This window comes from Dendrobates tinctorius, unplaced genomic scaffold (assembly GCF_039654945.1).
Source record: "Dendrobates tinctorius isolate UK_male_01 unplaced genomic scaffold, ASM3965494v1 ptg000039l, whole genome shotgun sequence".
NCBI lineage: Eukaryota > Metazoa > Chordata > Amphibia > Anura > Dendrobatidae > Dendrobates > Dendrobates tinctorius.
Window position 1 is genome coordinate 27,993,648 of NW_027361707.1, and position 16,458 is coordinate 28,010,105.

Consider the following 16,458-nt stretch of genomic DNA (forward strand, 5'->3'; position numbering starts at 1 on the left):
TATTTCCTTACCAATAAGGACCTCGGTTATCCTTATGGCCGAACTCACTCGGTTAGCACCTGAGCATGCTGAGATAACACCTTATTCGAGCACAATCGCTCATCACTACTACAAAAATATATATATATATATATATGTACTGTATATATATATATATATATATATATATATATATATATATATATATATATATATATATATATACACACACACTGTATATATACACACATTTTTTTTACTATATATATATATATATATATATATATATATATTACATAACTGTGAACGACAAGCAGTAAAAAAAGAAAAAGAAAAAGAGTCCATGTAGGATCTGGTTCTGATCGAGGACAACAATAAAACCATAAATAAAACAAAAATGGTAAGTTCTCCTTTAATCCACAAATATAGCTCAGAACCATACAAACAAGTATAGACAAGTCCTGCAGCGCTGCTACCAATCCCCCGAGAAGCGGAGACTGGTACGTGACCCTTATTCGCTGTGTATACCCTATGTATGGCGAGGGGTGGGACGGGCAACCCACGCAACAGCACTGTATGCACGTAATGCCGCTAACACAGACTGTGGCTTTAAATACTTTGTCATTCATGATAACAGGGTGTGTGCATATATCGGCATATTCTATATGTATCGTTAATACACATAGGCACGCACAGACACACTATATTCATTGAAGTGGTACGAGTATGGCCTTATCGTTATTATTTTTGTACAATACACTTTGTGAAAATATACATCTTAACAGAATTCAAGTAGAAATGTACAAAATCTGTAAACTCATACAGAATTCTTTGTTTAATTTATAATACACCTTTACAGTTCATAGATACAATAAAATATTTGCAGTTTTAACGCTCTAGGATTTGATTTTTTTGGCTATTGGACAGTGGTTCATGGTCTGGAGGCCTCATCGTCATCATCACTGTAGGAGGATTTAAAGCAGACCTAGGAGGAGGGAAAAAAGAAGAACTGTTAGAGGCACAGGGTCACGCAAAGTCAACATTTGGAATAAATCAGATTAAGGGGAGAGCAAAACTGACGCATAACTCAGACCAGGACTGCTCGGACCGACCATCAGCTCTCCAGACAGGAGCGTGACAGCATGTCTTTCTATGCAGCTGTCACGCTTGGGTCGAGAGAGCAGATGGCCAGTCCAAGTTATATGGCCTTGTGACTCTCCTCATGGTCTAACTATTCCTGTATATTAAACATTATGCAACTTTCTCTTAGAATTTGTGTACCAATCCCAGGTCTAAGGGTAACGTCTAATCTTGTGGAGAGTGATAGGTCAGTGTAAGGAGACTTATAGGCCATGCATTGCTCCTCTGTGACATTAAATAGGCAAATTGTCTCTTCAGAGAGGAAGAGGACATGAACTCTAGTGCCACATATTACAAGTATCGATCCTAAAAGTCAATATTGATCCCTTAATGAGCCTAGTCATACGACCTGGGATAAAAGCCAAAAAAGGATCTTAATTTGCAGACACTGTTTCGGGGTACTGCTACACCTAAGTGCAAAGCACGAGAGCTGGTTTGGCTGTATGAGAGGTGTCTGACTGGGGTTTTTAGTGGTACTGACTCTCCCTGTGGAGAGTGACATGCCAGTGTAAAGTCATGCAATGCTTTTCTGGGAAATTAAATATGTAAATTGTACTCTAGAACATGTCTCTACCAACTGAGATTCTGGTTTGGCTTTTATCCCAAATCATACGGCAAACTGACTTTTAGGATTGCTACTTCCAATAGGTGGCACTAGCATTCAAGTCCTTTTCCTCTCTGAAGAGACAATTTCCGTACTAAATCAATCCCTAATTTTTAATTTACCAATCACTATTTGTATGATAAAGCATTAAAAGGAGATATCTCTCTTCATATTTTTTTTCTCTCTATGTGCACAGCTTGCTGTAAAAAAAAAAAAAGTGCTTTACTTAATCACTGATATCAGCAGCTCTGCCAATGTAAACGAGCCACTGTGCTCAGTGACTGGCAGCAGAATTGTGGATGTGACGCCACCACTGCGGCCAAACGACAGAGACTGGGGGGATGGCGGAGTCACATCACTGGACCCGGTTAGGGCATATAAAGAAACATTTTCTGAAAGGATGACAAGCCCTTTAAAATTTCACTTCACTGGAACTAAAGGGCCTAAGCCGAACATAGAAAGACATCCCCCATAGCATTCCCGTCCTCCATCAATCTGTACAGCGGATTACAATGCAGTCAGGGGGGTAACTTTCTCCTGGCATTCCCCAAACCCAGACTAATCCATCAGACGCCAGATAGAGAAAGTGCGATCCGTCACTGTACAGAACAAGTTTCCTCCAGAGTCCAGTGTTGGCGGCTTTACACCACTCCATCTGAAGATTGGCATTGTGTTTGGTGATGTAAGGCTGCATGCAGCTGCTCGGCCATGAAGCTCCTGGTGAGGGCCCAGTGTTTGTGTTGATGTTAATACCAGAGGAGGTCTGGACTTGGCAGTTATGGAGTCAGCAGAGCGTTGGTAACTTTTCTGCTCTCTGCTCCTCAGCACTCGGTGACCCCAATCTGTAACGTTACGAGGTCTCCACTTTCCATCAAGGAACTACAAGGATGGGTTTCCATCGTCTAACAGCTGCATACATGTCTACGATCACATTTTGCAATGCCATTTGTTGGCTGGAGGAGTGGCAGCTTCTCTAGTCTGATGATTGAGCTTTGAAACTCAAGTCTTGTCCTTAGTCCCCATCTAACAACTTTGAGATGAAGAGAAAAACTGCAAAACAGACCTTCCCATCCAGTAAGTGTCTGATTTCCCAAACTAGCTTAAAGGGAATCTGTCACCCCATTTTAGCCCTATCAGCTGCTGGCACTGCCATCAGGGGCTTATCTACGGTGGGTGTCGCGGTCCGGTCCCTCCCATCTTCTAGCGATCACATCCTTCTCCTTCTGCGGCGGCTCCTGCGCAGGCGTACTATATCTGCCCTATTGAGGGCAGAATAAAGTACTGCAGTGCGCAGGCACCCTGAAAGGTCAGAGGTCCGACGCCTGCGCACTGCAGTACTTTATTCTGCCCTCAATAGGGCAGATATAGTACGCCTGCGCAGGAGCCGAGGGAGAAGTAAGAAGGAGGACGCCATCGTATGAAGATGGGAGGCGTCGGACCGGACCCCCGGGTGAGTATAATATAACTTGTTTTTCTTATCTTTCAGGTTACATCGGGGGCTTATCTACAGCATTACAGAATGTTGTAGATAAGCCCCTGATGGCGGTGCCACCAGCTGATAGGGCTAAAAATAGGGTGACAGATTCCCTTTAATGGCCACAAATTCCCACCAACAAGCTCCAGTATCTAAAGACTTTCAGAGCAGATGCCATAATAGGAGCCAGACTCCATATTAACAATCATGGTTTTGGAATGTGACGTCCAACAAGATTGTGTAGCTTTGATGGTCAGGAGACCTCACATTTTTAGACCGATTGGGTGTCTACGTGCCATCAATGAATTGAAACATTCTTAACACGCAGAGGCCAAAAACGTTTCCCGTCACTTGCCACTCCTACAGCTGCAGGGCTCTGGTACCCCGCAACAAACAGTGTATAACTAGGATATGAGTTTCTATTCACAGGCAGCAAGCAGAGATTTTACATAGGTTATGAAGTCAAACAACACTCTTTATTATAGCGTGCAGGTCCCAGAAAAATAAGCAGGGCAGCAGAGAATTCCACTCTTGCCTATAAGGAGCCTCACCCCTCTTCTGAACAATCGATGGAAGAAGCTCCTCTTTGGTCTAATGTTCTGTTTGCTCACATCCAGGTCTGGCGACAAGCAGCCGTCTGTCTCATAAACATTGATGTCTTTGAAGCACTCGGTTTCAATCATCTACAAGAAGGAGGAAATGCAATTGTTAATTTTAAGGTGCAGAATTGCCAAAACTCTCCGTTCATGTGACACCGGCACATAACATCCCTGGAAGACAACTTACCTCATGCTGCCATGGAATGGAGACGCTGCCCGTCACGAACTTGGAGTAGAAATCATCATCTGTGGTGTCCAGGTTTACTCCCTTCACTGTTGAGAACTGTTCAATATCCAGCACGTCCTTACAATATACAGCACGCGGCTGCAAGACAGAGATAGAAAAATGGGAACATCAATAGATTTCTTAAAGGAACGCTCCGGGCAAAACTGATACATAAAAAAAAACCTCCCCATTAACTAAAAATATCAATTGTGCATTGATTACCAGGGAGGTGCTGGTGCATCATGGACTAATCCTTCAGGTCCTGCACCACATATAACACATTAATTACTAATGTCGATAATCCTTGAACCAATCCCTGACATCCACTGTGACAGGAGCTGAATTATCAGGCTCAGGAGCGGAGTTCTCTCCATAAGCTGTGGACACTTGATGAAATTTACATTCAGGTTCCTGTTACATCTGAAATGGAGAAAATTTAGACTATATAACTGCTTAGATGACGTGGTCGAATGCGACCACAGCAACTAAGTGGTTAGACAGAGAGAGGAGCTATCCATCTGCCCTCTACCGTGGAATCATTGGCTTGTCATTGCAGGTAAGTGCCTAGTGAAAGCTTCCAGGTCTGTTATCTTTGTACTTCAAATTAAAACAAATAAAAAGACAAAGACTTTATCCCGCATCAAAAAAGAAAAAAAGTAGAAAGTGATCAAAAAGTTGTATGTGCCTCAAATGGTACCAATGAAAACTGGAAATTCACCCTGCAAATAAAAAAAACCCCACGTCCCGACAAAGTATGAAAAATAAAGAAAAAAGAGCAATGGCTCTTGAAAAATTACGACAAAAGTATTTTTTATTGTAGTAAAACATAAAACCTCTAAACATAAAGCCTCTATCACTAAACATACTGATCCGCAGAATATTAAACATGTAATTTTTTTCCACACATTAAATGCCGGTTAAACTAAACCTCGTAGGAAACTAGAAAAATAAAATCTCAAACAAGTCCCAATGTTATGTTTTGTTTTCTTTTCACTATTTCACCCCAATGATTTTCTTGTTTTAATAAAGGGTTAACATTATCCGTAATTAATGCTGAACCAGTACTGCAGTGGGGAGCCTGGTGCTGTAGTGAGACCCTAGGGGCTGAGTGCCAGAAACTGAACCCTACTGAAGGCAACTTTATATACTGCAGCCTGGGAAGAGATGACCGCAATCTCTGAAATTGACAATAGCGGCATGTTATATGCAAAACGGAAAAAATATTTCGATGGGAGGCGAAGAATTAAAAAAACAAAAACAAAACACCCACATCAGGAACAAACGGAGGCTCCAGCATATTGGCTTCAAGACGTTTGAAGTTGACGTTTCTGAAGATCTGGTGCTGTTTGACGCCTGCAGCTCCATCTCCCTTGCAGCCAAGCCGCTGTTTGGGGTCTTTTGTGAGTAACTGTATGGGGAAAAAAAAAGACATTCTGTGACGCTGAAATACACAAAGACGGGATTGATCATTTCTCCAAGTGTTATCCTACATAAGAAATTGTGAAAAGTTGTAGTCAGAATGGAGCAGTAATGCTGGAGGACTCAAGTTCTTACATGATGATGAGGCTCGGTTACTAAAAGGCCCAGAAGACAACAAATTCTCATAGGAATTAGTGCAAGAAAGGGATATTTCTTTACAATAAAAGGTTAGGAAAACTTATTTTCCAAAAGGGGCCTCTCAGTCAGGGAGGAGCGCAGGGTCTCAAAGTTTACATACCCCGGCAGAATTTTTCCTTTCTTGGCCTTTTTGCAATCACCTGCCTGTATGCTGCGCATGGGACATACTTGGACATGACAACAATCCAAAACACGAGGTCAAGTCGACCTGTTATTGGCTACAGCAGAACAAAGTGAAGATCCTGGAGTGGCCATCTCAGTCTCCTGACCTCAGTAGCATTGAACCACTCTGGGGAGATCTCAAGCGCGCAGTTCATGCTAGACAGCCCAGGAATTTACAGGACCTGGAGGCTTTTTGCCAAGAAGAGTTGGCAGCTTTACCATCTTAGCAAATAAAGAACCTCATCCACAACTACCACAAAAGACGTCAAGTTGTCATGGATGTTAGAGGGGGCAATACACAGTATTAAGAAATGGGGTATGTAAACTTTTGATCAGGGTCATTTGGATGTTTTGGATTATCATTATGATTTAAAAAGAGAAAACACAGTAGTTTAACAATAAATGGTTTCATCCAACCACTAACCATGAGTGGAGAAGAAGTTTTGGTGTTATCATTCAAATTCTCTGAAAAAAGGCCAAGAAAGCAAAACTTCTGCTGGGGGTATGTAAACTTTTGAGTACAACTGTACATGCATTTGATGCTTCTCTCCAGTGTCAGCGGTAACGTTTCTCCTTGTGCTGAGTGACAAGCCAAGCCTGGTGTGTCAGAGCGAGGAGACTAAAGGGCCCGTCACACTAAGCAAGATCGCTAAAGCGTCACCGATTTTGTGACGCAGCAGCGATATTGCTAGCGATATCGCTATGTGTGACACTTACCTCTGACCGGCTCCCCCGCTGGTTTTCGCTGATCGCGCAAGAACGTCCTGGGCTGTTTCTCGTCGGCCGCTTCCTGCTGGCGCCGACAAGTGACGCGGGCGGGAGGACGTCTTCATTGCCGCGTCTGACAGGTAACAACCACCGACCGCTGCTATGTCGCTAGTGAGATCTGCCTGTTTGGCAGCTCACTAGCGACCATTTAGCGATGCACCAGCGATCCTGACCGGGTGGTATCGTTGTCGGGATCGCTGGTACATCGCTAAATGTGATGGTACCCTTACACAACCATGCAATAAATATGCAAATTGTCTCTTTAGATAGGACTAGGACTCTAGCGCCACCTACTGGAAGCAGCAATCCTAAAAGTCACTATCGACCCTTTAACAAGCCTTGCCACATGACTTAGGATAACAGCCAAATCAGAATTTTAATTTGCAATCAGAGCCCCTCACCTAGCCAAACCAGCTCTCATGCTTTGCACTGAGGAGGGGCAACACCCTGAAACACTGTCTGAAAAGATTCTCCTTTCACTTTTATCCCAAATCATATTGCGAGGCTCATCAGAGTTGATAATGACTTTTAGGATTGCCTTTTCTAATAGGTGGCGCAAGAACTGAAGTCCTCTTCATCTCTGAGGAGACGATTTGCCGATATACTCCACTTTAGTAATACTTCAATTCACTTTGGGGGGCGCCGCAGAGAAATCATCCACTTGCTGCCAAGTTCTCAAATCAATTACAACCGATCGCAGGGAGACTTGGCCCTGGGACATATCCTTTTAATCCAAATTGTATGAACCTCAGAATCATTCTCTCCAGAGGATCCAAGGCACCAATGTTTGATCATGGCTTCAATTTATCATTCTTTTTTGCTTTGAGTAAAAATGTGTGTGTGTGAATGAGGGGGGGGGTTAAACAATTTTTATGTTTGCACCAAATTCATTGCGGCTTTTGGGATATTTTTATGCAATTTTTCGTTCTTATGGCCATGGTTTTCATTACCCAGAAGTTTTCAGCCAATTCATCATTTGAGACTTTTGGAAATGTCATACTTTTTTTTTTTTTGCACAGACATACCACATTATGACTGAAAGAGTCAGATGATAAATTTATACTAATGGCATATGCACACAGCGTCTTTTACAGATGGACAAACCTGCAGAATTCTCCAAAATAAAGACACTAAACAAAACGCTTCCTACCCCCAAAAGGACCAAAAAAAGGAAAAGACCCCCTCACAAATTTTTTTTTGCCCAATTCATCAAATATTTTGTGCAATTTGGATGCAAAATCTGCCAAAGCAAAAAAAACAAGGTGAGCCAAAAAAACAAAAGAAAAAGAGACGTCTTATGTTACGCAGGGGATCTAAGGTGGACATGGCTTAGGAAAAGGAAGAAACTATTATCTCCGTCACCTAAAGATCTCCCGAATTATGTAGAAGCTGGGCTGTAATAGTCATTAAAATGAGGTTTTAAGAAAGCTTTGTCTTGTATCCTACCAGAGCCTCTCACCTAGCTATACCAGCTCTCATGCTTTGCACTGAGGAGGGGCAACATCCTGAAACACTGTCTGGAAAGATTCTCTTTTGCTTTTATCAAGTCATATTGTGAGATATTAGACTTAGATTGGATGAAGACCCAATGTATGCCTCTCATTTACAGCAGCTCTGTGGATGAACGAGTGGCCAAGAGAACGGCAACGAACCTTGGTATTTACATGGCACAATGCAAAATAAATGCCTGATAGCCATAGGGCAGAGAAAGAAAATTATTTGGTCCTATAGATACTCCAAATCCTAAATGGATCCAAAACGTATTAAAGGGGTTCTCCCCATTCATACACAGCACAGGTGATAATTGCATCAGTCCCATAGAAGTGATCGGAGCAGTGGCTATGCATATGCACTGCCGCACCTATCACATAAGGCTTTGGGACCCCTTTTCTTAGGATTTGAGTGGGCCCCAAAGAATCTACATCGCTAAACATCTTTTGTGGAGAAATCCCTTTAAGAAGGTGGTAAGACAACACAACAGAACATACAGGTATCTGCAGCAACAGATGGGATTTACCATGAGGACCACCTTTCCCTCTGCTGCCAATAGTGTGTTTAACCCATTGATGAGAACCAATAAATACTGAGAATTTGGATGTGAAGTTTCAGCCTATTACAGCTAAAACGCAAAGTCTTCTTAATCCCATGTGTACCCACCATCCTACAGATAGACTTCGCATCCTCAGAAAACTTCTCAGAATATTCCTCTTCGTCCTCCTTCACCCGCCGGTCCACCTCGTCCCGCTTTACTTTCTCCTTTCTTTTTCTGAAGGGCGACTGACCTTGAATCATTTCATAAATAAGGCAACCGAGCCCCCACCAGTCCGGGCTGAATGTGTAGCTTTCATTGTTGATGACTTCCGGTGCTGAACAGGAAACACAATGGCAATTTTTCCTTTTTTTCCAGCTCAATCATTAATTTTTTTCAATTACAAAATCAAACTTCTCAACAACGAAACTTTCTATTTATTTATCATGTACGGATTCAAAGTTACATCTTGTAATATACTCCAGAGCTGAAGTCACTATTCTGCTGGTGCAGTCACTGTGTACATACATTACATTACTGACCCTGTACTGATCCTGAGTTACATCTTGTAATATACTCCAGAGCTGCACTCACTATTCTGTTGGTTCAGTCACTGTGTACATACATTACATTACTGATCCTGTACTGACCCTGAGTTACATCTTGTAATATACCCCAGGGCTGCACTCACTATTCTGCTGGTGCAGTCACTGTGTACATACATTACTGATCCTGAGTTATCTACTGTATTATACCCCAGAGCTGCATTCACTATTCTGCTGGTGCAGTCACCGTACATACATTACATTACTGATCCTGAGTTACATCCTGTATTATACCCCAGAGCTGCACTCACTATTCTGATGGTGCAGTCACTGTGTACATACATTACTGATCCTGAGTTATCTACTGTATTATACCCCAGAGCTGCACTCACTATTCTGTTGGTTCAGTCACTGTGTACATACATTACATTACTGATCCTGTACTGACCCTGAGTTACATCTTGTAATATACCCCAGGGCTGCACTCACTATTCTGCTGGTGCAGTCACTGTGTACATACATTACTGATCCTGAGTTATCTACTGTATTATACCCCAGAGCTGCATTCACTATTCTGCTGGTGCAGTCACCGTACATACATTACATTACTGATCCTGAGTTACATCCTGTATTATACCCCAGAGCTGCACTCACTATTCTGATGGTGCAGTCACTGTGTACATATATTACATTACTGATCCTGTACTGATCCTGCGTTACAGGTTACTCTAATTGGTGTCTTGATAGAGCAAAGAAAATTGTACAAAAGAAAAAAAGACATGATTTGTTATTGCCAAAGGTATATAATAATGATAAAAATCCAGATAAGATGGTTTGCTCTATCCAATATAGTTCTCAGTTTAACACCATTAAAGCACTCTTCTTGAAACATCTACCTATTCTGTTTGAAGATGAGGTTTTGTCTAGCATTTTATCTAACGGCTGCAGAGTGGTTGCTAAAAAAGCCAACACCTTATCAGACATAGTGTCTCCTAGCTTTTTTAGCTCTAAAACTGGATCTCGGACATGGCTACACTGCTGCGGTTTTTACCGCTGCGGTACATCCAGATGCAGAACATGTGCACATTCTAATAATGTTCATTCCTTTTTTGATGGTACTAAGTGTAATGAACATAAAATAAAACAATATATTAATTGCAATAGTAAAAATGTAGTATATGTGATTGTTTGCTCCAAATGCAACTTGAGATATGTGGGCTGCACATCTCGCATGCTCAAGACTCGCATATCTGAACATATAACTGACATCTTATCTCCTTGCAGTATTAATCGCTCCATCTCATCTGCATCCAGACACTTCATTAATGAACACCAAAGAAGTACTGAATTTTTTCGTGTCATGGGCATTGAGAGAATAACACCACATATAAGAGGTGGAGATCTGAAAAAACGTCTTCTAACACGCGAAGCATATTGGATTTTCTATCTAAATACATGCTTTCCAAATGGATTGAATGCCAGAAGAGAAATTATGTTTCATTATTGATGTTATTATAATTGTATATATATATATATATATATATATATATATATATATATATATATATATATATATATATATATATATATATATATATATATATGCAAAAAAACTTTTTAAAAAAGTTTTTTTTTTTTTTTTTAATTCTTTTTTGGCTCCCCCCTCTTTTCACAAAAAATGTGTTTTTCTTTGTAATGTTATTTTTTATATCTCACACATGTTTCCCTCTCCCCTTTTTTTTTTTTTTTCTCCCTTCACACCATGTGTTTGTAATTTAGTGGGTGTAAAGAGTATATATTGCAGTAACACCCAAGGGAAGTAGTTTTGAGAAAGAACAAGCTATTGTTCGAAACGCGTAATCTACTACTTGTTACTCATGTGAACACACCATTTTTTGCTCTGTTTTGGACTTGTTTTTAACAATAAATTGGACTTGAATTTGCAAAGCTGGACCTTTTTTCTTTTTCATTACATTACTGACCCTGTACTGATCCTGAGTTACATCTTGTAATATACTCCAGAGCTGCACTCACTATTCTGTTGGTTCAGTCACTGTGTACATACATTACATTACTGATCCTGTACTGACCCTGAGTTACATCTTGTAATATACCCCAGGGCTGCACTCACTATTCTGCTGGTGCAGTCACTGTGCACATACATTACTGATCCTGAGTTATCTACTGTATTATACCCCAGAGCTGCATTCACTATTCTGCTGGTGCAGTCACCGTACATACATTACATTACTGATCCTGAGTTACATCCTGTATTATACCCCAGAGCTGCACTCACTATTCTGATGGTGCAGTCACTGTGTACATATATTACATTACTGATCCTGTACTGATCCTGCGTTACATCATGTATTATATCCCAGAGTTGCACTCACTATTCTGCTGGTGCAGTCACTGTGTACATACATTACTGATCCTGAGTTACATCCTGTATTATACCCCAGAGCTGCACTCACTATTCTGCTGGTGCAGTGTCACTGTGTACATACATTACTGATCCTGTACGGATCCTGAGTTACCTCCTGTATTATACTCCAGAGCTGCACTCACTATTCTGCTGGTGCAGTCATTGTGCACATACATTACTGATCCTGAGTTATCTCCTGTATTATACACCAGAGCTGCACTCACTCTATTCTGCTGGTGCAGTCACTGTGTACATACATTACATTACTGATCCTGTACCGATCCTGAGTTATCTCCTGTATTATACTCCAGAGCTGCACTCACTATTCTGCTGCTGCAGTCACTATGTACATACATTACTGATCCTGAGTTACCTCCTGTATTATACCCCAGAGCTGCACTCATAATTCTGCTGGTGCAGTCACTGTGTACATACATTACATTACTGATCCTGTACTGATCCCGAGTTACATCCTGTATTATACCCCAGAGCTGCACTCACTATTCTGCTGGTGCAGTCACTGTGTACATACATTACTGATCCTGAGTTACATTCTGTATTATACTCCAGAGCTGCACTCACTATTCTGATGGTGCAGTCACTGTACATACATTACACTACTGATCCTGAGTTACATCCTGTATTATACCCCAGAGCTGCACTCACTATTCTGCTGGTGCAGTCACTGTGTACATACATTACTGATCCTGAGTTACATTCTGTATTATACTCCAGAGCTGCACTCACTATTCTGATGGTGCAGTCATTGTGCACATACAGAAAAGACAGAAAAGTGGAAAAACAGACGTTTGATAAATATTAGGTTTAGGCCTGTTTCACACTTCAGTTGTTTGCCATCAGTCAAAATCCGCCGTTTTGCAAAAAAAACCGGATCCGCCATTTTTTTTGGCGGATCCGTTTTTTCCCCCATTGACTTGCATTAGCGGCGGATATTGACGGATGGTCATCCGTTGGATCTGTTTTTTTGATGGATCCGCCAAAATTTTGTCGGACGCTAACTTCAGTGGACGGACAACGAAACGATTGTCTGCGTCAAAATAGCGGATAGTAACGGATCCGCCGCTATCCGCCATACGTTATAATGGTTGCCTATGGGCGGCGGATCCGTTGCCAACCGTTTTTCGATGGAATCCGGCAACGCATCCGCTTTTTGACACTGAGCATGCCTGTAAGAATTTCCTTGCCAGAAATTTCACCCCAAATTCCGTTCTGGCGGCAGAAAAAAATTCTCTCTCTCTCATTTTCCTTTAAATTTAAGTCACTCACTACTAAAGCGGATGCGTCAAAAAACAGATCCGGTGGCATCCGTTTGTGCCACAGCGGAAATGGATCCGTTTTTTCCCAATATGGCGGATTTTGACTGACGTCAAATAACTGAAATGTGACACAGGCCTTAGGGTTCCATCAAAGAAAAGTTGCCTTTCCGTGGCTGATGGGCTCTCATGAATTGATCAATTTGTGCACCAAGTACCTTCCTTTCATAAGCACATTCTATGCAGCAGTAACACAGTCTACATGTGATATACTCAATGTCTGCACATGCTCGAGCGCACAGAGGCGGCCGGGCTCCTCTGTACATTATGCAGTCACAGCCGCTTGCACCTGCTCACACTTGTTTCATACTGTGTTTGGTCAGTTTTCTGGCGATACAGTGAAAGATTGGAGGACAGATCTATTGCTACGATGTCATAGTTGTGAAAAATGGTTTGCAAACTAGACAAGTTTCACATCTAGGAAAAGTTTTTGGGAAGGAATCTCAGCACGTACCCATATATCCCACTGTGCCTACTCGGCCGCGGATGGACTCTCCTTCAGGTATCTGCACCGCTAACCCCAGATCCGAAATCCTGATGTGTCCTGTAAGCAGAAGAGCGGTCCGCTCAGCTCTAGGTCACACCACACATCTCTACAGAGAAAAATACTCAAGGAACATCAACAATGCATTCAGCGGCAGTTCTCCCATTCATGTACAGATTTTATTCTGTATGTATCCTCCGTACACACCGGTCAGTACTGTGGATGGAGCAGAGCTCAGATGTTATTTGGTTCCACTCCTAGACAGCCGGTAAACCAGGACTGCTCACAGTGCACACACCGAGCACCGGTACGACAAATTCAGCTCAGCTACATTTGTGCTCTAAGAACATACCCCACAGCCGGAGAAGATTTCTGACTGGGGTCCACGGGTGACCATTATATTCCAGCAGACGTTTGATCCAAATTGGCGTAAGGAAAGCCAATGTCTCCCAAAGAGGTCAAAACTGGATCTGACACAGAATGTCATAAAATACACTGCACACAATAACATAAAAAAACAAACAAAAGACCTGATGAAGTTGATGTACTTACTTTGAAAATCCATATATTCGAGTGGCCATGTCAGTCCGTTATTTAGATGAGCATTTTACGACTGTAGCTGCAGCTAGACAAAGTGCTCTCCTCTAAATATCAGTATTTTACAGTCATTCTGACAAGGATTTTAAAAGTAAGTACACACAAATCACATCAGGTCCAAGATATGTGATTGAAAAATGCTTGACCTTTTTTAAAGACATTATCACCAGTGGAAATCTTTATTTGGGGACCCCCATCTAAAGTAATCGGGTCCTGGGTCTCTTAAATTGTGTAGAGCTTGTTCACACGCTGTGGGATTCTTAGTTTTTTTTTCCTCATTTTATTGTGCATATTTCTGCCGTGTAAAAAAAAAAAAACACAGCTTTTTTTTCGGTACCAGCAAAGTGAATGAGATTTGTGAATTCTCATGCATACGTTGCTCTTTTTCTTTTTTGACACATTTCAACTAAAGCATTTAAAAAAAATTTGCAGCGGGTCCGAACTTTCAGCATTTTTCACCCACTGAAACCAATGTGAAAAAAAGCACACAAAAAAAATTGCACGAGATTCCACAAACCACACCTCTCTTTACTGTAGCAAAAATGTGCTGAAAAATGCTGAAAAAAAAAAAAAAAAAAAAATCGACACGCTGCAGATTTCAAAACCCGCCGCAGTTCTCAAATTCTATAAGAAAAAAAGACCAAGCGCGTGAACGAGATTTCTAAAATGTCATCGCCTTTGCTGGGTAACTTAAAATGCGGTTACTTTTCTGCAGGCAAAAAAGAGAAAAAAAACGCAACAAAAAAAAAACCCCGCTGCATGTGAATACAGATTAAGTCAGTTTCGGGCATCAGGTCTAAAAAATTTTTCAGGGATGTACATATAGTTTGTATTGTAAGATCTGGTGACAGATCCACATCAGAACATTACCATCAGCCATCCAGTGCACTTACCACGGTCATCCAGAAGAATATTTTCTGGCTTTAAGTCTCTAAAAAAAAACAAACAAAAAAAAAAAACAATGACAAATAAAATAAATAGGATAAAAAACACACAAAGAAAACCTTACAAAGTTATAAAACAGAGATTTAAAGGGAATCTGTCACCAGGTTTTTGCTACCCCATCTGAGAACAGCATAATGTAGGCGACAAGACCCTGAATCCAGCGACGAGTCACTTACTGGGCTGCATGCTGTCAGTTCAATAAATTACTGTTATCGCTACTGCAAATCTAGCAGTGCTCAGAATGCGGAGCTCTGTGTAACCTCGCCCACATCACTGATTGACTGCTTCCTGCCCATGTACAGTGTACAAAGAAAGCTGTCGATCACTGGTTAGGGTGGAGTTACAGTGAGTAGAAGGACCAGGAGGCACGAGACACCTAGTCCTGTAGTGATAATCTCCTTTTGAGAAAATACTGATTTTTATTGAAACCAACACAGCCTAGTAAGTGACACATCCCTGAAATCAGGGTTTCTTCTTCTAAATCATTCTGCTCTCAGATTTTATAGCACCTGGTGACAGATTCCCTTTAAAGGGGTTATGCCCATCAGCTAAATCTATTAACGACCCACAATGTAATATGAGGAATAACATCCAGATCTCCGAGAACCTCACTGTTCCTTAGAACGTGGCACTGTTGGGATGGAGTGCTGGAATTGTTCAGCTTTCTCCAGTCATCCGGTAGAGAAAGTACACAGAAGACATGCCACCGCTACATTCTGACGGAACGTTCTAGAACAGAGTTCTCAGGATCATGGGGGCCCCAGTGGTCGATGGTCCATAGATCTGCAGATTAGCACTTATCCTTCAGGTAGGTGACAACCTTTAATGGGGATATAGCTCCAAAAACAACTACTTGGCAACTAACAGGCAATTTACCAGAAATATTTTTTGAGCGACACCCCATGGAAATCCCATATCAAGTGCAGGCAACTCACTGCATAAACGTCACATATAATGTATTTGTTTGTGTGTGAGTATGTATGTGTGTATAATATATATATATATATATATATATATATATATATATATATATATATATATATATATATATATATCTGGCAAAAATTGAGACCACAGCAAAATTTTCAGTTTGTCCGATTTTTCTCTTTATAGGTATATTTTGAGTATAATGTAAATTGCTCTTTTATTCTATAAACTACTGACGTGTCTCCAAATTTCCAAGCAATAAATTTTGTATTTATTTTCAGAAGATGAGAAATGGTCAAAATAACAAAAAAATGCAGAGTGCTTGCAGACCTCAAATAATGCTAAGAAAACAAGTTCATAATCATTTAGAAACACCAATACTAATGTTTTAACTCAGGAAGAGTTCAGAAATCAATATTTTGTGGAATAACCATGATTTTTAATCACAGCTTTCATGCATCTTGGCTGCTTTCCACCAGTCTTTCACACGGCTTCTGGGTGACCTTATGCCACTCCTGGTACAAAAATGTAAGCAGTTCTTCTTTGTTTGATGGCTTGTGACTATCCACCTTCCTCTTGATTACATTCCAGAGGTTTTCAATG

At 41.1% G+C, this 16,458-nt stretch overlaps 1 protein-coding gene across 1 annotated transcript in view; it reads right to left on the minus strand.

The window, feature by feature from the left end:
* Nucleotides 1–366: 366 nt before the first annotated feature.
* Nucleotides 367–16,458, minus strand: part of GRK4 (G protein-coupled receptor kinase 4) — a 274,905-nt gene continuing 258,813 nt past the window's right edge. The window contains exons 10-16 of the mRNA XM_073574570.1: nucleotides 14,877–14,914; nucleotides 13,357–13,446; nucleotides 8,727–8,935; nucleotides 5,293–5,430; nucleotides 3,984–4,121; nucleotides 3,749–3,880; nucleotides 367–964 (exon numbers count right to left, since the gene is read on the minus strand). Of these exons, the coding sequence (XP_073430671.1) occupies nucleotides 911–964; nucleotides 3,749–3,880; nucleotides 3,984–4,121; nucleotides 5,293–5,430; nucleotides 8,727–8,935; nucleotides 13,357–13,446; nucleotides 14,877–14,914 (799 nt within the window). The 3' untranslated portion in view covers nucleotides 367–910. The remainder of the gene's footprint in view (nucleotides 965–3,748; nucleotides 3,881–3,983; nucleotides 4,122–5,292; nucleotides 5,431–8,726; nucleotides 8,936–13,356; nucleotides 13,447–14,876; nucleotides 14,915–16,458) is intronic.